The sequence below is a fragment of the Mustelus asterias genome, chromosome 9, assembly GCF_964213995.1.
Source record: "Mustelus asterias chromosome 9, sMusAst1.hap1.1, whole genome shotgun sequence".
NCBI classification, from domain to species: Eukaryota; Metazoa; Chordata; class Chondrichthyes; order Carcharhiniformes; family Triakidae; genus Mustelus; species Mustelus asterias.
In genome coordinates, this window is record NC_135809.1 from 124487186 (window position 1) to 124510299 (window position 23114).

Below are 23114 nucleotides of genomic sequence, written 5' to 3' on the forward strand. Positions count from 1 at the left end.
TCCCTCTAACATATATATCCCGGGACACTAAGGAGCAATTTACCATAGCCAATCGACCTAACCTGCACATCTTTGGAGGGTGGAAGGAAACAATTGGAGAAAACGCACGCAGACATGGGAAGAATGTGCAAACTCCACACAGGCAGTGACCCAAGCTGGGAATTGAACCCAGGTCCCTAGCGCTGTGAGACAGCAGTGCCGCTTGTGCTGTACTGTTCTTTGTTTTTTTTCTTTATGATTTGTCCCTTTTTTTCACTTTGGCCTTCATTTTCTTCCTCCTCCTCCGCAACGTGCTGATTTCTCACTCTGATTTCTCATCTCTTCAGTGAATGTCAGCAGGCTATTTGATCCGGGGGGAGGTGGGTATCACAGTTGAGTTTGCTCTCATCCTCGTTGGTGTCCATACATGTAAACTTTATGGGGGCAGCCTGAGTTTTTGCCAACTTAGAAAAGGCTATGAATTAAAATTAGACTAGTTCACTGTAATTCCGATAGTTAGTCATAAAGAAAACCGATGTCCTCATTATGGAAGAAGAGTGGCACAGGAAACCACAGGAGTTTATATTTGGAAAGAAGTGAAGAGAAGAAGACCCCAATTTGGTCGTGTTTTAAAATTGGACAATGATTTTTGTTACATTTATTGAAATAAACCATTTTCCCTGACTTCTCATAATGCTTGCATTTTATCAATTCAAATGTAATAGAAACATAGAAGATAGGAGCAAGAAGAGGCCATTCGGCCCTTCAAGCCTGCGCCACCTTTCATCACGATCATGGCTGATCATCCAATTCAATAGCCTAATCCTGCTTTCTCCCCATAATCTTTGATCCCATTCACCCCAAGTGCTATGTCCAGTCGCCTCTTGAATACATTCAATGTTTTGGCATCAACTACTTCCTGTGGTAATGAATTCCACAGGCTCACACACCGGAGGAAACTCCGGTTTCCTCCCACAGTCCAAAGATATGCGGGTTAGGTGGATTGGCCATGCTAAATTGACCCTAGTGTCAGGGGATTAGCAGGGTAAATATATGGGGTTATAGGAATAGGGCCTGGGTGGGATTGTGGTCGGTGCAAACTCGATGGGCCAAATGGACTCCTTCTGCATTGTAGGGATTCTGTTCTATGATTCTTTGTATGAAGAAATGTCTCCTCATCTCCATCCTAAATGGTCTACCCCAAATCCTCAGACTGTGACTCCTTGTTCTGGACACCCTCACCATCGGGAACATCCTTCCTGCATCTACCCTATCTAGGCCTGTTAGAATTTTATAAGTCTCTGAGATCCCCCCTCATTTGTCTGAACTCCAGTGAAAACAATCATAACCTAGTCAATCTCTCCTCCTACATCAGCCCTGCCATCCCCAGAATCAGCCTGGTACTCAATTCACACATGAAATTCTAGTTTCCTCCTCCAGTTTGCCATGCAAGATCTTTTGGTTTAACCTTTTCATGCTGTCTTTCGCAGGAATACATTATCCATGTGGATCCAGTGAGCCAGTTGGGCCTGAACTCAGACAGTGTGCTGGGCTACAGCATTGGAGATATCAAACGCACCAATAATATAGAAACACCTGAACTGTTACCCTGTGGCTATTTAGTAGGGGAAAGCAACACAGTCACAATGTCATTGAAAGGTATGAACGTTATTCATTGAGTAGATTTCCACCTGATTTTTTTTTTCATCTGGATTCCTGGAACCCAGAAGTGGAGGCAAGGCGTAACCCACGGTCTCCAACTATACTATGCTCAAACCTGTCTGATAGGCAAAGGCCGAATAACATTGTGGCTACAACAAGTTACCGATTTCTTTAATATGCACAGGAACAGAGAAGATTCGTTCACCCCAAGTCCCCCTGCTGGTTTTGTTGAGCATTACCACACCATCCCACAGGCCATTGTAGTTATTTATTCATTCATGGGACATGGGCATCACTGGCTGGCCAGCAGTTATTGCCCATCCCTAATTGCCCGAGGGCAGTTGAGAGTCAACCACATTGCTGTGGCTCTGGAGTCACGTGTAGGCCAGACCAGTGAGAACGGCAGATTTCCTTCCCTAAAGGACATTAGTGAACCAGATGGGGTTTTCGAACAATCGACAATGGTTTCATGGTCATCAGTAGATTCTTAATTCCAGATATTTTATTTTATTGAATTCAAATTCCACCAGTTGCCATGGCAGGATTCGAACCCGGGTCCCCAGAATATTAGCTGAGTTTCTGGATTAATAGTCTGGCGATAATACCACTAGGCCTTCACCTCTCCTTCCTTTGAATTTCCAGATACAATAATGCATATCCCTGAATTTGATAGATTCAAACATGTAAGCCCAGGTCTTCCAAGAAGACTGCACTAAAAGCATAACAAAGCATTAGATTGTGCAGCGCAGTGTAAATAGAACATAATGTAGATTTTTGTGTGCAAGATTGAGAAATATGGTCATAAGTGATCGGGGCATTTTTACCCAATCTGAAATGTCCTTGATCTTTTAGGCTGCTCCTTGAAAAAGCCTGATTGCTCACATGCACCAATGCAAATCACACAATTCACAGAATTAGTGTCAACCCTGACCCGGATATAAATGCATCTGTAGAATTTTACGCATCACAAGACTTATTCCTATTTCTGGTGCTTTGTGGTGACTGTTCAGCAATTTGAAAGATAATTTTCTTCACGGAGATCTACAACGGGGCGGCACGGTGGTTAGCACTGCTGCCTCGCAGCGCCAGGGACCCAGGTTCGATTCCCAGCTTCGGTCACTGTCTGTGTGGAGTCTGCACGTTCTCCCTGTAACGTGGGTTTCCTCCGGGTGCTCTGGTTTCCTTCCACGGTCTGAAAGATCTGCTGGTAGGTGCATTGGCGATACTAAATTCTCCCTCAGTGTACCCAAACAGGCGCCGGAGTGTGGCGACTAGGATTTTCACAGTAACTCCATTGCAGTGTTAATGTAAGTCTACATGTGACACTGATAAATAAACTTAAATGCATTTTCTGTACCTTTGACTATGTCAGAATAATTATACACTGAAAAAACGTAAGTTTCATTTTCTTAAGCACAGTGTGACTAATATGCGTAAATTATAGTTACAAGGCTTCCAGCTTCGATTTTAATATTTTAAACTTTAGTAAGGGGATAAGTTTGTTGCTATCTGCAGACCTACTTGTTTATGCTTATTTTCCGTCAGCGGGGCGGCACGGTGGCACAGTGGTTAGCACTGCTGCCTCACAGCACCAGGAACCCGGGTTCAATTCTGGCCTCGGGTCCCTGTCTGTGTGGAGTTTGCACATTCTCCCCCTGTGGGTTTCCTCTGGGTGCTCCGGTTTCCTCCCACAGTCCGAAGATGTGCGGGTTAGGTTGACTGGCCAAGCTAAATTGACCCGAGTGTCAGGGGGATTAGCAGGGTAAATATGTGGGGTTATGGAAATAGGGCCTGGGTGAGATTGTGGCCAGTGCAGACTCAATGGGCTGAATGGCCTCCTTCTGCACTGTAGGGATTCTATTCCCAATGCGTTCGAATGAAGATTTTCAGAAAATGTTGTTTAACTCACGATGAGAAGATTGGTGTAAATTTCAGTGTAAATTGCCAGTTACACTATTGCAGGAACTTTGGCCAGCTCTCAAGAACTTGTCGATGTCCCTGTGCTGTAGGCTCAATGAAAGGTTATATCAATTGTATAGAGCACAGAAGGAGCCCATGTAGCTCATCGTGTCTGTGCTGGCTCATTCAAAGAGCTAGTCGATTAGTGCCCCACACACTCATCCCTATTTCTCCCCTTTTCAAGTATTTATCCAATTGAATGTTATCATTGAATCTGAACCCTGAACTATTCTTTCAGGCAGTGCGTTATAGATCATAACACAGTTATGTAACATTGCCAGTGTTGATACAGTGTTGGGAGATGTAGACCGGAATTTTACCGGCACACCCGCCCTGATTCCGGGGCGGGCAAGATTCGCAGAATGGAATTCTCCGTTGGCCTCAGGCGGGATTTTACGAGCCTCGCTTCAGCGAAGTCGTAAAATACCAGCCGTAATGTCAGTTGGAGATTAGGCACTTTTCAGTCGAACCTAAGTTCAAGGTGTGAAATACGCATTAAGATTGGACGTAAACTGAATGTTCGAATGTTAATACAAGTTACCATGCTGGTTACATAGGCCAGTTCTTTGACTAGTTATCAGCATAGAACGTGACTGTGCAATAGTATGCTAATGCCCAACACAACCAGCAGAGGGAGTTCATTACCAGTCCTGAGGTGAGAAAGTTCAGTGCTCATGTTCCTCAATCCGCCTTGATATTACTCGCTTGTATTTTTGTTTAAAGATTTCTATCCTTCTGCCAGTATCTGTAGATTTTGCATTGCATTCTGCTGAGCAATCCTCCATTGCTGTCATGGACAACACAGACGTGACATGCCCGAGTTTAATTTGTACTCTGTATTCATCTGAGGAGTGGTATGCAAGTGAGTGGGAACCATTAGCAGAAATACGGTCCAGTGACCCCTTGCACTGGGTACATACATTTGTTGAGGACAGATTAGAATTAGCACTGCTGCCTCACAGTGCCAGGGACCCGGGTTCAATTCTGGCCTCGGGTGATTGCCTGTGTGGAGTTTACACGTTCTCCCCGTGTCTCCTCCCACAGATGTGCAGGTTAGGTGAATTGGCCATGATATATTGCCCCTTAGTGCCCAAAGATGTGTAGGGTTTGACTGTGATCTGACCACATGGTCAGTTAATCTGGTTGCCCACAGGGGAAGAATAGGTCAAAGGCAAAGCATAGAGGGTTGACTGAACCTGTAGAATCAGACTTTGGGTCAGTCTTTGTCACCAGGAGGGAAAGAAGGCAGGTTTGGGGGAAGGGAGATGATAAATAATTTGTGCTTTATTCTAGCATTGCAAGAGAGCAGGATAGCATTATGATTCAAATATGCTGCATAAACACAATCATCAGAAACAATTTGGATGTCTCAGGAAGAATGATCATTTCTGTGGTTCTCGGTGTTCACCGGGACCCAAGTCTGTGACGAGTGGAACCCTGGCTGGGATTTTTCTGAACCAGCAGAAATCCCACTACCAGGGCTGTCAGCTCAGCAGCATCACTGCTAGCGGTGTGGCCTTTGCTGGGGCTATCCGTGCCTGAGGACGACGGGTGACTTGGTTGTCATGGGGGTGGCCATTGCAGGCACCAAAAAGTGCCCAAAATGGAGGTCCCCGAGGAGCCTGTTGGGGCTGCCTGGTTTCGCGGGATGGTCTCTCCACACGGTGGCGGGCACATTTGGTCTCTGGGCGGGCAAGGCCGCCTGCCATCTTTCCCACTGCTGGCAAAACAACAGGAATACGTGCTGCATGTCACCCAATGCCTCCCCACACCATTTTGCCAGCTTTCCTGGCTCCCAGACCATCACCAAAATTCAGTCCATTATCTCAACAAGTGCCCACGTCAGAGTTTCAACATCTTTTGAATACTGTTTTCTATTTGAAAATTATAACCCAACAAGTTCCCAGAGCTAAGTCTGAGAAAGTGCAAAATGTGGCTGTCATAAACCCAGTATTAAACAGTTGCCCAAGTTCCAAAGAAGTGACATTGTGAAGAATATCACAATGATGGATTACTGACATTTTTTCGGATGGTTCTCCAGACGTTTAGTGAAATGGGGAAAAGCGTGTAAATGAAATATTTACAGTCCTGTTTTGAGAAGAAGAAAGCTTGCTTTAGTCCTATCCGTCCTTTAACACTTGTCAATTCTGCTCTGTCCCTCAGGCTTGTCAGAACATAGTTTGGATTCTCTCGTGTTCGAGACACTGATCCCAAAGCCCATGCTGCAGCGTTACGTCTCCCTGCTGACAGACCATCGCCGGATCATCCTGTCGGGGCCGAGTGGCACTGGGAAAACCTACCTGGCCAATCGGCTAGCTGAGCACATGGTGCTCAGGGAAGGAAGGGAGCTGACAGATGGAGTCATCGCGACCTTTAATGTGGATCACAAATCGAGCAAGGTGAGAAAACCAGTTTGGTCTCTTACTTGTCCAGTTGTATGTTGTTTTAGAGTACGGGTGATGTAATAGATATTGCTGAGGTAGAATTTACAGTACAGAAACAGGCTATTCAGCCCAACAAGTCTGTACTGAGGTTTGTGTTCCACATGAGCCTATTTTTTTTCTTTATTCTTTCTTGAGATGTGGGTGTCACTTGCAAGGCCAGCATTTGTTGCTCACCCCTAATTGTTGTTGACCTGAGTGGCTTGCTGGGTCACTTCAGAGGGCAATTAAGAGTCAACCCCATTACATGTGACTTCAAATCCAAAGTAGGCCAGTCCAGGTAAGGACGGCAGTTTTCCTTCCCTGAAGGACATGAGTGACCCAGATGAGTATTTAAAAAATAAGATAGCTGCAGACTTGGAAGGGAGTTCTGCAGTCAGCATCACAGTGATGCAGACTGGGAAGAGTATCATAGATACCCTACAGTGCAGAAGGAGGCCATTCGGCCCATCGAGTCTGTACTGACCACTATCCCATCCCAGGCCCGATTCCCACCACCCACCCAACTAATCCCTTTAGCCTACACATCCTGGGACACTCGGGCAATTTCGCATGGCCAATCAACCTAACCTAATTTGGACTGTGGGAGGAATTTGGAGCACCTGGAGGAAACCCATGCAGACATGGGGAGAATGTGCAAACTCCACACATGCACAGTGACCCAAGCCGGGAATTGAACCTGGGTCCCTGGAGCTGTGAGGCAGCAATGCTAACCACTGCCACCATGCCGCCCGCTGCAATCAGCATCACGGTGAAGCAGGGGGTACAGGGAAAAGGCAGGAGAATAGCACTAAGTCATGATGCTCATTTGGAGAGCTGGTGCAGATACAATGGGCCAAATGGCCTCCTTGCCCTGTCACAACTCTGTGATTCCGTGAACCAGGGAAAGCAATCCTGTGTTTGCAAGCATTGACCATCAGTTGTGTAGCATGTGGATGTTTGAGTGGACAGAGTGACGTGAGCCATTCTTGTTTTTCAGGAGCTGCGTCAGTATCTTTCGAACCTTGCAGATCAGTGTAACAGTGAGACCAATGCAGTGGATATGCCGAGTGTGATCATCTTGGACAATTTGCATCATGTTGGTTCCCTCGGAGAGATCTTCAATGGCCTTTTAAACTGCAAGTACCACAAATGGTAAGGGTCTTATTTATCTTGGTCTGCATAGTAGACAAACTCTTTTTCTCCTCTTCAGCCACGAGTCACGACGCATGCTACAGCACACTAGCATTGGCAGCTTTCCAGTATATTGCCTGTGTGTTTCATTTACATGTCTAGCCGGTGAATGGCAGCAATGTAACACGTGTAAGCCTATCACTGCTTGCACAGATTTTAGTACAGTTATCTGGAAAGCAGTGGGAACGTTGTCCGATTTTCGTTCATCCGCTCCGCCATCCAAAGAGTTGGTGGGGGACACGTCCCTGCCGACACTGCCTGCCCCCACATCCATTTCACGCCCGAATGAACATCGTTTGGCTGCAGGCACAAGTCCCACATTAGTGGCCGGCAGCTCCCTAATCTCTGCATAACAGGAGTGGAACTTCATGAAAACATTGGAGCATAAGCCTCAGGTCTGGATGGAAAGGTTAGCATTCAGGGTGTTGAGTAGAGAAGGCAAAAATGGGCGATTGGGGTGTTGATGGGAGAGGCTGGGAGTGGGAGGGAGGTCCAGCGGCTATTGGAACTTAAGGGGTACATGCCCGACGTTAGAAGGGGGCTTCTGATGCAGGCATCCCTCGCCCCACTTCATAACCGAGGCCGAAGTCTGATCATTTTTGAGCTCCCCCCACACCTGGGAAATCATCCTACCAGCCTGAGGCTGAGTAACTGGCCACTTACACGCCTCAATTAGGACAAGGGTGGGCAGCCTGTCCAAGGTCTCGCTCGCCCCAACATAAAATCACTGAGAGATCAGGGTGGGTGGTTGGGATCCCAGCAGGAAGTCCATTCCTTCTATTTCATGCCCTCCTCCCCCTTGCCTAAAAACTCGCCAGCGGGGCTTCAGTGCAGCAGTATAAGTCAGATCGGCAATACAATGCCATCACACCAGTCTCAGATATAGAAACATGGAAAATAGGTGCAGGAGTAGGCCATTCGGCCCTTCGAGTCTGCACCACCATTCAATATGATCATGGCTGATCATGCACTTTCAGTATCCCACTCCGCATTCCCTCCATACCCATTGACCCCTTTAGCTGCAAGGGCCACGTCCACTCCTCCTTGAACATATCTAACAAACTGACCCCAACAGCTTTCTGTGGTAGTGAACAGGTTCACAACTCTGAGTGAAGACCACCTTCTTCATCTCGGTCCTGAATGGCTTGCACCTTATTCTTAGACTGTGACCCCTAGATCTGCACTTCCCCAAAATCGGGAACATTCTTCCCGCATCTAGCCTGTCCAATCCCATCAGGATTTTATGTTTCTCTGAGATCCCCTCTCATTCTTCTAAATTCCAATGAGTAGAAGCCCAAGGTGAGTGGACAAATAGATTGGAAGCTTGTCTACCATTTTTAAACCACTTGAGCTTGTTAAAAACCAATTGTATGTAATTTTTCATTGCCCATGACGTCATTCAGATGTCCTTGGGGGAAAACGTTTGAGTGTGCAGGCATATCAAAGTAAAAGCTTTCCAATGGGACCATGGTTGTATGTAGCAGCAGATTGTGCTTGTGGCAGGTTCTGTATGATTTTTTTGAGTTACTGTTTTGGCTTCTTTGAGCCTTCAAAAGAAAATGAAGAGGAATTCGGAGAGAAAGAGCTTGAATTCAAAAGTAACCTTTCATGATCCAAAGATGTCCCCAAGTGCTTCACAGTTGATGGAGTATTTTCCCAAGCATGGTCATTATTGTATAGGGAACGCAGCAACTAATTAGTACACAGCAAAGGACCCACAAACAACAGTGCATTACATAATCAGTTAATCTGATCCAGTGGCATAGCTTGAGGGGGCAACACGGTGGCACAGTGGTTAGCACTGCGGCTTCACAGCGCCAGGGACTCGGGTTCAATTCCGACCATGAGTGACTGTCTATGTGGAGTTTGCACGTTCTCCCCATGTCTGCGTGGGTTTCCTCCATATTATGTTTGAGGTCTGATACATATTTTTATATTTACACTAAAAATATGGTAATTGGACTTACTTTTGAGTTACTGCAGTCTTGTGTGGTGAAGGTCTCGGTGGTTAAAACAATGGAGTGACTTGCTGGCCACCTGATTGCAGCCCAGAGTTGACTACACTGGTGTGGGACTGGTGTCACTTTAGGCCAGATCTGGTAAGGACAGCAGATTTCCTTCCCCAAGAGACATTACCATAGAAACTAGAAGCAGGAGTAAGCCATTCAGCCCTTCGAGCCTGCTCCACCATTCTTTATGATCATGGCTGATCATCGAATTCAATATCCTAATCCCACCCATCCCTTGATCCCTTTAGTCCCCAGAGCTGTATCTAATTTCTTCTTGAAATCAAACAAGGTTTTGGCCTCAAAATCATATTTTTATTTATTACTAGTCACAAGTAGGCTTACATTCACGCTGCAATGAAGTTACTGTGAAAATCCCTTAGTCACCACACTCCGGCACCTATTCGGGTACACCGAGGGAGAATTTAGCATGGCCAATGCACCTAACCAGCACGTCTTTCCGACTGTGGCAAGAAACCCACGCAGACAGGGGGAAGAATGTATAAACTCCACACAGACAGTGACCCAAGCTGGGAAACAAACCCAGGTTCCTGGCGCTGTGAGGCAGCAGTGCTAACCCACTGTGCCACCGTGCTGTGAGTTAGCAAGGCGTTAGTGAATTTCATGTGTTTAATTGTTCAAATTCATTTATGGCATGTGGGCATCACTGGCTGGACCACCATTTATTGCCCATTCCAAATGACCCTCCATTTCAAAGGGCATTTGAAAGTCACATGTAGGCCAGGTAAGGATGGCAGATTTCCTTAGTGAACCAGGTGGGTTTTTAGGAGGATCGACAATGGTTTAATTCCAGATTTTTATCAAAATTCAAATTTCACCATCCGCTGTGGTGGAATTCGAACGCAGGTCCCCAAATCATGCCCTGGGTCTCTGGATTACCAGTCCAATAACAATACCATTACGCCACTGCCTCCGCTACCAGTTTATGTGTTCCTTTATGCCAACTCAAGATTATTTAAACTGATGTCTGCTTTATTTCCATTCCAGAATTTTTCAACTGAATTCAAATGGTTTTCCATATAATTATTAACGTTTGACAATATATTTTCCAGTCCTTACATCATCGGAACAATGAACCAGGCCACATCCTCCACTCCTAACCTCCAACTCCATCATAACTTCAGGTAATGTCTGGACCTCCTTACTGGATCTTGTTCCAATTTTGTTAAAGTTCCATATTGTTTTCTTAAGTTAAGTGCACTCTACATCAACCCTCTGATTTTTAAAAGATGTTCTTATTAAGATAAATGTTTTTTTAATTTCTGGTTGGTCTTATTGGGGCCTCTCTTTGTAATAAATGTTAACTTCTTCCAATTGCTATATCTGAAGGCAAAGTAAAAGGTTTAAAAATAAATACATGAGCTGTCCCAACTTGAGTATCTGAAGCCCAAAGTTAGCAAATTGTTTGCAGACGCGAATTGTAGCCTTCCCCCTCATGCGCTGTGTGATCCTGGATCGAACCACATGGTACATTTATCCATAAACAATTAAATGCACTTTTATTAAAGGGCTCCATAGATACTGGTATTTGGAGAATATGGGCTTGTGTTTGAAATGGAACATTGTTATCTGCCTTTGTCATTCACGCTCCCTCGCGGGCTCTCACACACTCCCACACATGCTGACATGCAAGCACGTTCCTACATACACAGACATTCTCACAAACGCACACCCTCACTCATGCACACCCTCACACATGCTTAAGTGCACACTTTTCTACACGTGCTCCTGCACACACACGTGCAAGCTCCCACATATGTCCTCACATACACATTTCAACATATATGCTCCCACATGTGCATGTATGTGCACACCCACATATGCTCTCACACATCCTGACATGTACTGTTACAAGTTCACATACGTGCTCTCGAGGACATTTTCAACAAAGTAAATTCCAAAAACTGAATTTATATTTGGAGGCGTGATTCCTGAGGTGATACTACCTTTCCTTCAATCTTTTCATAGAATGTGCTTTTCTCCTTAATAACAAGAGATGAAGGCTCTGTATAAATATATAGATGCAAGTTGCTGCTGTTGAGATTGGAAGCTCACTGCTCCAGTGATTTTGCAGCATAAAATGCAAGGTTCCTCTCCATTGACGGTGTCTAAATGTACAATTCTGCAAATTCATTAATTATGCTTCAGATATTAAAATGTTCTGGCATTTTTCTCAAAGAATCAGTGAATATTTCCGCAAAGCTTCGCTTCAAGAGATGAGCATTAAACGGATTCACTGATGGGTCAGATTGCATATGGTCTGGGGAAGGAATGATCTTGGTTTGCCACATGTGCTTTCCTACATCACGCTTCCTTGTGTTGCATGGCCTCATCTTCCATGTGGCCATTGATGTACGCTCCACCAATGTTCCAAAGCTCTGGCAGTGCCTTTCCCGGCAAAATGCCGTCACTATAAAACTTTATGGGCAGCACGGTGGCACAGTGGTTAACATTGCTGCCTCACAGGGCTAGGGACCCGGACTTGATTCCCACCTTGGGTCACTTTCTGTGCGGAGTCTGCACGTTCTCCCCGTGTCTGCGTGGGTTTCCTCCGGGTGCTCTGGTTTCCTCCCACAGTCGGAAAGACATACTGGTTAGGTCCATTGGCCATGCTAAATTCTTCCTCAGTGTACCCGAACAGGTGCCGGGATGTGGCAATTAGGGGATTTTCACAGTAACTTCATTGCAGTGTTAATGTAAGCCTACTTGTGACACTAATAAATAAAGCTTAAACTTCGATCAGATAGTCAGCGATCAGGCAGTGAAGGGTAGAATTGGCTAATTAATCTGCAAACTCTAGTTAATTAGATACAATTATGATCCCATCAAGAAGAATCAGTCTGTTGAACCTCAGACGATGTACATTTTCGTTGTTGTGTTACAGATGGGTCCTGTGTGCTAACCATACCGAACCAGTCAAAGGCTTCTTGGGTCGCTACCTTCGTCGGAAACTGATAGAAACCGAGATCAGTACCAGAACAAGAAACACTGAACTAGTCAAGATCATTGACTGGATCCCAAAGGTCTGGCACCACCTGAACAGATTCCTGGAAGCTCACAGCTCCTCTGACGTCACCATTGGTAATAATCTGCATTAGAGAATTATCAAAAACACGTACTATGGTTTAAAACAAAAAGGCTGAGATGGTGGCATAGTCACTGGACATCACCACTCATCCAGAAGGCCAGGCTAATACTCTGGGGATGCGGGTTCAAATCCCACCACAGCAGTTGGCAGAATTAAAAATTCAGTTAATAAAATCAGTTCCAGAAAATTTATCATTCGCTGCTGTAAAAACCCACCTGGATCACTAATGTTCCTTCAGGGAAAGAAATCTGCTGTCTTTATCTGGTGTGTGACTCCAGACCCACAGCAATGTGGTTGACTCTTAACTGTCCTAAGGGCGGCATGTTGGCACAGTGGTTAGCACTGCTGCCTCACAGCGCCAGGGACCTGGGTTCGATTCCTGGCTTGGGTTACTGTCTGTGTGGAGTTTGCATGTTTTCACCCGGTTTCCTCCGGGTGCTCCGGTTTCCTCCCATAGTCCAAAGATGGGCAGGTTAGGTGGATTGGCCGTGCTAAAATTGCCCCTTCGTGTCAGGGGGACTAGCTAGCGTAACTGTATGGGGTTATGGGGATGGGGCCTGGGTGGGATTGTGATCAGTGCAGATTCGATGGACCGAATGGCCTCCTTCCATTCTATGATTCTATGCCCTCTGAAATGGCCGAGTTCCGTTCAGTTCAAGGGGCAATTAGGGATGGTCAACAAATGCTGACATTACCAATCACAGGTAAGGGTGGCAGATTTCCTTTCCTGAAGGACATTTGTGCACCAGGTGGGTTTTTTGCAACAATCGTTGGTCATTGTCATGGTTACCATTACTTGAGACTAGCTTTATATTCCACATTTATTCATGAATTCGAATTCCATCAGCTGCTGTGGAGGGATTTGAATCCCTGTCCACAGAGTATTAGACACTTTATATTTAAATAGAGTATTTTCTTCCTCAACATTTCCTGGATACTCAAACACAGAGACAATCAGAAAAGGGCTAATGATGTGTAACCAGCCCCAGGCACCCATAGTATGGGGTGGACTAAGATCTGATTTATTGGTTTCAGACTTCCTGGCTGATCATCTCCATTGAGAGTCAGAGATACCCAAACGGAGTACTTAACAGGATTTTTCTGGATCGTACTACCAATATTCAGTCCTGTTCAGGAAGGATAATGGGCCATTTAAATGGCACAACGTAGGAATTATGGTGATTGTAGAGTTAAGCAGGAGCAGCACACTTGGAGAATAAGGAAACATGGCACCAATCCATGACGAAGCAAACCGCTTAATTGGCAACCCCAGCCACTGGCTCACTCCTTCCATCATCATTAGTGTACCATGCCTCAGTGTGTACCATGTACGGGATGCACTGCAGAAATTGGCCAAGGCTTCTTAGATACATTGAATCATAGAAACTAGAAGCAGGAGTAGGCCATTCAGCCCATTGAGCCTGTTCTGCCATTAATTTTGATCATGGCTGATCATCGAATTCAATATCCTGATCCCCCCCCTTCCCCCCCATATCCCTTGATGTCTTTAGCCCCTAGAGCTATATCTATAAGTATTAGAAGCAGGTTCTTGGACAGCATCTTCCAAACCTGTGACCTCTACCACCTAGAAGGAGATGCATGGGAACGCCACCATCTGCAGATTCCCCCGCCCCCCCAAGTCACTCACCATCCTGACCTGGAAATATATCACCGTTCCTCTATCAATGCTAGGTCAAAATCCTTGCACAGCCTACCATCACTGGCAGTCCCTTCAGCAGCTGAAGTGCTGAAGATTGAGGAAGAAGCTCATGCCACCTTATTAAGGGCAATTCAGAAAGTGAAACAAATAAACAGAGCAAAGCTTACAATTTCATTAATTAATAAAAACATGAAGATGGCCAACAAGATCAGCCTTCACACTGTTAACTTCAGTTTGGCATCAATTTATTTTGCAATGACAGTAGAAGTTGCAATTACATGTGTTTCTTAGAAATGAATAAGTTTTCTTCAATATATCAGTGAAAATCCTAATGAGTCATTGTAATTTAATTTCTAATCATTAAGGTCCTCGACTGTTTCTGTCCTGTCCAATGGATGTTGATGGTTCAAGGGTTTGGTTCACAGACTTGTGGAATTATTCCATCATCCCTTACCTGCTAGAAGCCGTCAGGGAAGGACTGCAGGTACGTCAAGGCAATGGGTACAGCCTCTTCAATCTGAATCTCAAGTAGCGTTGCACATCAATTGCTAATGAATCTTACGATGGCACAGTGGTTAGCACTGCTGCCTCACAGCACCAGGGACCCGGGTTCAATGACCGTCCTAGGTCACTGTCTGTGTGGAGTCTGCACGTTCTCCCCGTGTCTGCGTGGGTTCCCCCGGGTGCGCCGGTTTCCTCCCACGGTCCAAAAGATGTGCTGATTAGGTGCATTGGCTGTGCTAAATTCTCCCTCAGTGTACCCGAACAGGCGCTGAGTGTGGAGACTAGGGGATTTTCACAGTAACTTCATTGCAGTGTTAATGTAAGCTTACTTGTGACACTAATAAATAAACTTTAGTGCATGATAAGCAGCCTTTCAATAAAATAGTCACTCAATTAAAAACAAGGCAAGTTGCTCAAAGTGCCTTGACCCCTGCTTTTTTAAGAACAGATGTGATAGGAGGTTGGAAGAAACAGGGATGTGGGAAGTGGATGGGTACATTAGATTAGGATTGCAGCGGATACAAATGATAAGTACCCACACCAACTGTTGTGACTGTTTTTGGGGTGCAAGTTTGAAGTGGCCCTTTAACTCTGCCCAGGCCTGAGATCCACCAATGTTGCATTCTGTGAATTGAGTAATTTGCAGCTGACTTTACCGGTCAGCTGTTTAATTACTACCTTTTGACAATTACCATTCAATGTGAGTTTAGTACTATTTACCCTCCCCTGCTTTGAGAGAGGCCTCAGATGTTTAGTCCCGAGGGTAGCTTCAGGGCAGAAGTTGCCAGTTTTTCAGCGGAGTGGTGCAGCTGACGGGAAAGATGGCGCAGAGGCCGCATCGTTCAACTGATGGTCAGAAAAATTGAAGGGGTGGGTCCCACAATGTAACACTGGCAGGGCAGCAACTTCGTCCGTGAAAATCGGGGTGCCATTTTTAAAGGCCGCCCTGTTACAAAAAATTAAAAATAGAGAAGCGTCCCCCCACCAGGAACAAGAACACCCGCCCACCCCCATGATGGTGGCGGGGGAATTATCAGACATAGAATTGCGACTGGAAGACTACATTCTGCACTCTCTCGTTTCCTTCTCTATGAACGGTATGTTTGTCTGTATAGTGCACAAGAAACAATACTTTTCACTCTATGTTAATACATGTGACAATAAATCAAATCAAAAGAATTCCCATTATGTGAGTGGGGGCGGGTAAGACAATCGCGTCATGCCTTTGTCAACGTGATGCGTGATTTGGGTCTCCTGCTGGATTTTCTGTGATTCCATCCACCGTAAAAGGGAGCGGAAATCCCCCCCCCCCTCGCCGCCCACTTCCCCCTTCGTGTTGGTGATTTACGATCAGTTAAAATGCATTCAGGAGAATTATTTTGTCCCTTCCCTGGTTTCCTCACACTGTAAATAAATCTTTCTTCTCTTGTAGCTTTATGGAAGGAGAGTTCCTTGGGAAGACCCAGCTAAGTGGGTGATGGATACGTACCCATGGGTGGCCACCCCACAGCAACATGACTGGCCCCCTCTGTTACAGCTGAGACCCGAAGATGTTGGTGTCGATGGATTTATATTAACCCGAGAAGGCAGTTGCAGTAAACAGTCCCAGCAGAGTGACGCCGAGGGAGATCCCCTTGTGAGTTGCCTAACAGTCTACAGTTCAGTCGCAGTAACTATTGGAACAATCTCATGAAGCTGATAGATTCTAAGAGTATTGTAGAATTATTTGTATCCCGGGTGTTTTGGCTGTGATCTTCTCGCTGTTTTATCAAGAAACAAGGCGTGAGTAATTCTTCATGGAGAGGGGAAAAAAAATTGGCCCAGATCTTAGTCTCCAGATGGTTGTACCCTGGAAGATGGACTGAGGGACCCCAATGCAAGGACCCTATGGAAACTGCCCATGAAGTTTCTACTTCTATCGAGCAATTGCCCTGTGTCGAATTTCTGAATCAGAGACTTCAGATGGTTCTGACTCAGTTGACAGAAGAACTACCCAGAAAAATTAGAAGGATTAATACTAGTTCTAACCCCTGAGTAACTATACCGCTGACCACCTCCCCCTCCCACCCCCGACACCTGACTACCTCTCACCCCGGCCATTCCCCTGACCACATCACTGACCCCACGACTACACCCCCAACACTTGCTTAACCCTAGACCAATTGACTGCTCAGCTACACTACCTGACTAACCTCCCAACTACTTCCCACGGGATCCCAACTCCCACTCCATCCATCAACTATTCTCCCGAATCTCCAGCTCATCCTGCCCCCTCACCCACCCACCTGCAAACCTACCCCTACACCCACCCATCTGCCACACTCACTTACCTGCCACTGTACTCCCTTACCCACTGACACGCGACCCTATCCTCCCACCTACCACCCTACCCCATCGCCCACCCATCTGCAACATTATCCCTGCATCCACCCATCTGTCATCCTACCCACTGACCTTGCACACTTAACTTCTCTTCTAACTTGTCAAAGTGGATTTGGCATATTTAAATTTACCAGAGTGCGGCAGCTAGTGCCATAATATGGGGGCATGTCTTTGCTTCGCTTGTCACTGAGGACCTACTCCAGGAATAGGTGGGCTCCACATTTCTCAGGAGGCCCACTTTGGAGGTCCATGCAAGAAATGTGGAGCTCCAGTGCAAGGTAGGAGTTGAGTGACAATCTGACAGTGATTGCCATCATGGGTGGCACAGTGGTTAGCACTGCTGCCTCACAGCGCTAGGGACCTGGGTTCATTTCCCAGCTTGGGTCACTGTCTGTGTGGAGTTTGTACGTTCTCCCCATGTCTGCGTGGGTTTCCTCCAGGTTCTCTGGTTTCCTTCCACAGTCCGAAAGATGTGCTGGTTAGGTGCATTGGCCGTGCCAAATTCTCCCTCGGTGTACCCGAATAGGCGCCGGAGTGTGGCGACTGGGGGATTTTCACAGTAACTTCATTGCAGTGTTAATGCAAGTGTACTTGTGACACTAATAAATGAACTTTAAACTTCTGGGAAGATTCAGGCCAACAAGCTTCATTTATTACTGCAATTAATTGTCTTATCTCTCTGATAAACAATGTGGAGGGGAGATCTCATTCAGTAAAGAAATGATAAAATGCCTGTTTAAAACATAGTCATGTATTTCCTGTACTGGGCACTGTTTCATTTGGTAGTGGAATTTGACCCAACATTTGTCAAGTTCTGACTGGAAACCGGCATGTATCTTTCCAGATGCACAGTCGAGATTCCAGACCGGATTTTCTGACACTTAATGTACACAAAATATACAGGGCGGCACGGTGGCAGAATGGTTAGCACTGCTGCCTCACAGCGCCAGGGACCCGGGTTCGATTCCCTGCTTGGGTTACTGTCTGTGTGGAGTTTGCACGTTCTCCCCGTGTCTGCGTGTGTTTTCTCCCCGGTGCTCTGGTTTCCTCCCACAGCCCAAAGATGTGCAGGTTAGGTGGATTGGCCATGCTAAATTGACCCTTAGTGTCATGGAGACTAGCAGGGTAGGTGCGTGGGGTTATGGGGATGGGGCCTGGGTGGGATTGTGGCCTTTGCAGACTCGATGGGCTGAATGGCCTCCTTCTGCACTGTAGGATTCTCTGATTCTGTGAAAATCTGGGGGGTGGATTACACCATCATCCTGGCAGGGCTCCTTGGAGATCAGGGTGCAGGGGCTCATGGGACCTTGGTCTTCAACTCCAAGTCCCTTTGGTCATATGTATGGGCCTGACCAACATTAAAAAATCTAAACGTGCATGTGCAGCTCTTTCCCAGTCGGTATATGCCCAAGTTTGGTCGGGTCTTGGAGATGCTAATCACAGATTAGTTTAATTAGATGAATTCTGATTTTTTTTTTTTGCGGCACACTTGGGGAGTCTTCACGGCACACAATTCATTCATGGGACATGGGCGTCGCTGGCTGGCCAGCATTTATAGTTGCCCTTGTTCAGAGGGCAGTTGAGAGCCAACCACATTGCTGTGGCTCTGGAGTCACATGTAGGCCAGCAGAATTCCTTCCCTAAAGGACATTAGTGACCCAGATGGGTTTTTCCAACAATCGACAATGGTTTCATGGTCATCAGTTGATTCGTAATCCAGATGTTTTTTATTGAATTCAAATTCCACCATCGATCGTGGTGGGATTCGAACCCGGACCCCCAGAACATTAGCTGAGTTTCTGGATTAATAGTCTAGCAAAAATACCACTAAGCCATCGCCTCCCCTAAATGTTAGTCAAACTCTGCTGCCCAATAAAACAGCATCTATTACCAGTACAGGAAATACATGACTGGGAACCACTGCTCTAGAATGCTGACCTCACTGTGAAATTAGGCTGTATTGGGCTGCATGAAAGAGTCTTGTAGCCGGAAATAATTTAATAATGTCGCTCTTTCCTTTAAAACTGCTTTAGACCCATCGGATAAGAGCTCACGATAAATAGTGTTTCAGTGTAAATAAGAAAAATCATTAACCGAAGTGTGTAAGCCCAAATGAACTCCCTGCAATTATGACTCTTAAGTTTCAATATTGGCAACTCTTCCCTTCATTGATAAACTGTGAGAACTTGAGTATTCATTCAGGCTCTGATACATATCTAGTCTCTCAGGGAATCAAAGAATATGGGAATCGAGCAGGAAAGTGGAGTTAATACCCAAGGCCAGCCATGATCATATTGAATAATGAAGCAGGTTTGACGGGCCATGTGTCTCCTCCTGCTCCTGTTTCTTGTGTTCCAATATACTGAACATATCCAGTGGCACAGTGGTTGACACTGCCGCCTGACAGTGCAAGGGACCCTGGTTCAATTTCCGGCTTGGGTCACTGTTTGCGTCGAGTTTGCACTTCTCCCCATGTCTGCATGGGTTTTCTCCGGATGCTCCAGTTTCCTCCCACAGTCTGAAAGACGTGCTGGTTAGGTGCATTGGCCATGCTAAATTCTCCTTCAGTGTACCCGAACAGGTGCCGCAGTGTGTAACTTCATTGCAGTGTGAATGTAAGCCTACTTATGACTAATAAATAAACTTTTACTTAAAAAAACTTTATTTTTCCTTTGCAGATGAATATGTTAATGAGGCTACAGGAAGCTGCAAATTACTCAAGTCCCCACAGTTACGACAGCGACTCGAATAGCAACAGCCATCATGACGATATCCTCGATTCATCTCTGGAATCCACTCTTTGATCAGGTGTTCTGCCAAAATAACCTGTCACTTCTGTCCAGTGTATCTCGGACTATTTCCACGGAATATGAGGGCTTAAGTACTTGACTCAGAGGAGAACGGAAATGATCAGTAACTCGATGGCCCACATTGTTGGATAGAAGCTTCAGTTTTTAAAGAAATGGGTCTTCAAGTACAAGACACTTTAATTCAATTTTAAATATTGAAACCCTGACGGGTGCAGGTAACCCAAGGGAGACTAAATTTTTGGGCTTTTCTCGCCCCCTCCCCCCTGTTCTGTTTTATAAACTTGGAACTGCACTATTTCTTCATTTGATTGCTGGAGGCGTTTACGCCAAGCCAATGAAGAAATGTTGGACACTGCATACAAAAATAGTAACACCTGATTTTAAAAGGTATGGACTGACGTCATTGTGCCATGTACTGTCCTGGAAAGACTTAACCTTTGCTGCTCTCAGCCAGTCAGCAGTCACTGGACATTCCAACCAACTCCTTCATTAATGGAGAGTGAGGGGTGATGGGGAGGGGTGAGGTGGACGCATATACCTCTCTCAGTTGGGGGTGGTTTTGGTGCTATGTTACCCACCTTTGTTGCTTTTTTTGCAGTCGGCTGGGTAGAAAACAAAAACACAAAAACAAGCCAAGCACGGGTGTTTGGTCTCGATTTCATCCTCAGTCTACATTGACCTACGTAGAAAATGTTTCGGTCTCTTCACCGATTGACCAGTAGCCGACTGTCGGGAAGGATGGATGGTACTTTTCGGGACCGTGAGAAACAAGACTCTGGGACGCTTGGTTGAGCCAGAAATCAATATTGAAGATCCCCATGTTCTCCTCCTCCTCCCTTTCCTTATTGAAAATGCACGCACATCCATTTTGATTGTTACTAAGGCTTGTCTCCTCACCAGGAACTGATAACACCTCCACTGGAATTGCACTTTTTCTTTGCAAAAACACATAAAGAAAAGCTGGATTGAGCTGTACCTCAGCGAAGAAACGCAATCCTTCAGCCAAATCCACGCAAGCCTTCTTACAACGTCTGGTGCTGGGAAGAAATGATGCCTTACGCTCTCGCTCTCTCTTTTATACTGATTTTTTTTTTTCCTGTTGCTTTTCTTCGCCATTTATTTTGTATCGTTTCAGAAAACAGGGCTGGAATCTCATCTCAAGACATTGAAAGAACCGAGACTTTTTAATTTGAATCGCGTGTGGGGTCCAAATGATAAGCAAGTCATTTGTTCGAAGCAAGACACACAAGGAGGAAAATCAGTGATTTCTTGGTTCATAATCAGCCTGCAACTTTATAGCGTGAATCCCGCCACGGTAAAACGCTAAACTGCAAATTTGGACCTTTCACACAAAAGACGATAACTATCGCTGCAAAAAAAAAATTTCTTGATGGACACTACAACGATAATGATGTATAAATATCAAAATCATCCAGTGACTGAGTAATAGATTTTTAATTGGAGTGCTTGTTGTGCCGTGCTGTTGTCCCCTGCTTTTATGTGAAGCATTAACACAAAATCTGGTGTTTTATACATTCTGGCTGATCGATGTGTTTCTCTATACCTCAATGGGTTTGTTTATGCTGCCATAATCCTGTTGTTACGTTCCCCCCCCTCCCACCACCCCCAAACCGCTAACCCCGGTCACAATCTATTCAATTGTCGCATTGAAACCACGATGGGAAATGGTTCAGCTCAGAATGGGTGAAAGGGCGCGAGCCAGTGCTCACAATTAAACTGCGTCTGAGCGTATCCTCTTTTTTATTGTCCAAATTTGTATTTTTTTTTTCTTTCAACGCTTCCAGAAGTCCCTTCTTTACTTCCCTTCACATCATGGTGTCTGGTTGTTTAATAGTGTTCTGAGTTAAAGAGGCTATGCAATGTTCATGCTGATTCTTAACAGAAGCCAAAAAAAAAAATTTTTGTCTTTTTTTGTTTTGAAAACTGCCAACATTTGTACAGGCTGAAGGAGACTTGTAAATGGCTTTGGCTTGATTTCTGGATGGTGTTTTCTGTAAATTTTGGGAAAATCTTTAACGATGAAATGCTGAAAATTGTAATGATTATTGTACCAAACCCATGTTTGTTAACTTGTGATAATTTTTCACATGGATGTTCAATAGAAAAACTATTTGTAGGATTTAGTGACCTAAGTGGAGCAGTTGTTTTGAATGTGTTTAATATGATGTACATTTTTTTCATTGTAACATAAATTGTAAATAATTGATTACAGTGATGCATTTTGATGAATTTTCTAGCCATTTTTAAAACACTAGGAAATGAGTATTTTGTGTACTGTATGCTGTATCATCCCATTGAATCAAGTCCTGGTCACTCATTGGATTCAGTATGGCCTGTACCAGAACATGCCTCATTTGAGGAATAAATCTAGTTATTGTACCAGTCTTAAATTATTCCTGATTCAATAAAATGAATGCTTATTTATTCAACCTCCTGTTACTTTTAATCTTTTTCTGCCAATCTTTGGTATCGGATAAAGTGAAGGTGGAACTAAGCAACTTTAGAGAGCCTGTGTTTTCTGCACTTTCCTTTCTGCCAATTAGTTTTATCTTAACAATAAAAAAAAATCCCAAATAGTGGGTGGGATTTTCCGGCCTCGCTCACCCTGAAACCGGAAAACCCCGCCCCAGGTCCACGGGCCTTTCCATGGTCCACCCCTTGCCTGCTCCAATTCCAGTGATGGGTGGGATGGTACAATTCCGGAGAATAAGTTAGTGTTTGTAACTGTGTAGAGCTCTGGTCACCCTATTATAGAAAGGATATTATTAAACTAGAAAGAGTGCAGAAAAGATTTACTAGGATGCTACCGGGACTTGATGGTTTGAGTTATAAGGAGAGGCTAGATTGACTGGGACTTTTTTCCCTGGAGCATTGGAGGCTTAGGGGTGATCTTATAGAGGTCTATAAAATAATGAGGGGCATAGATCAGCTAGATAGTCAACATCTTTTCCCAAAGGTAGGGGAGTCTAAAACGTGAGGGCATAGGTTTAAGGTGATAGGGGAGAGATACAAAAGGGTCCAGAGGGGCAATTGTTTCACACACAGGATGGTGAGTGTCTGGAACGAGCTGCCAGTGGTAGTAGTAGGGGCGGGTAAAATGTTGCCTTTTAAAAAGCATTTAGACAGTTACATGGGTAAGATGGGTATAGAGGGATATGGGCCAAATGCGGGCAATTGGGGCTAGCTTAGTGCTTTTAAAAAAAAAAGAGGCAGCATGGACAAGTTGGGCCAAAGGGTCTGTTTCCATGCTGTAAAACTCTATGACTCTCTTAGGAGTGAAACATGGGGTGGTCAATGAGTGGCTGGGCTTGACAGAAAAGTGGGGAGAAGCAAGTAAATCATGAATCACAATGTTGCAAGTGAATTAATAGAATGCAGATTGCAAGAAGAGGCCATTCGTCTGTCCTG

The 23114-nt window shown here is 45.2% G+C and overlaps 1 protein-coding gene across 2 annotated transcripts in view; it reads left to right on the plus strand.

Annotated features, from left to right (window-relative positions):
- Nucleotides 1-22133, plus strand: part of nav2a (neuron navigator 2a) — a 385063-nt gene extending 362930 nt beyond the window's left edge. For both annotated transcript variants that reach the window (XM_078220996.1, XM_078220997.1), the window contains 8 exons: nucleotides 1470-1638; nucleotides 5764-5999; nucleotides 7021-7175; nucleotides 10294-10365; nucleotides 12126-12322; nucleotides 14355-14473; nucleotides 15926-16129; nucleotides 19554-22133. In XM_078220996.1, the coding sequence (XP_078077122.1) occupies nucleotides 1470-1638; nucleotides 5764-5999; nucleotides 7021-7175; nucleotides 10294-10365; nucleotides 12126-12322; nucleotides 14355-14473; nucleotides 15926-16129; nucleotides 19554-19679 (1278 nt within the window). In that variant the 3' untranslated portion in view covers nucleotides 19680-22133. The remainder of the gene's footprint in view (nucleotides 1-1469; nucleotides 1639-5763; nucleotides 6000-7020; nucleotides 7176-10293; nucleotides 10366-12125; nucleotides 12323-14354; nucleotides 14474-15925; nucleotides 16130-19553) is intronic.
- Nucleotides 22134-23114: the final 981 nt, after the last annotated feature.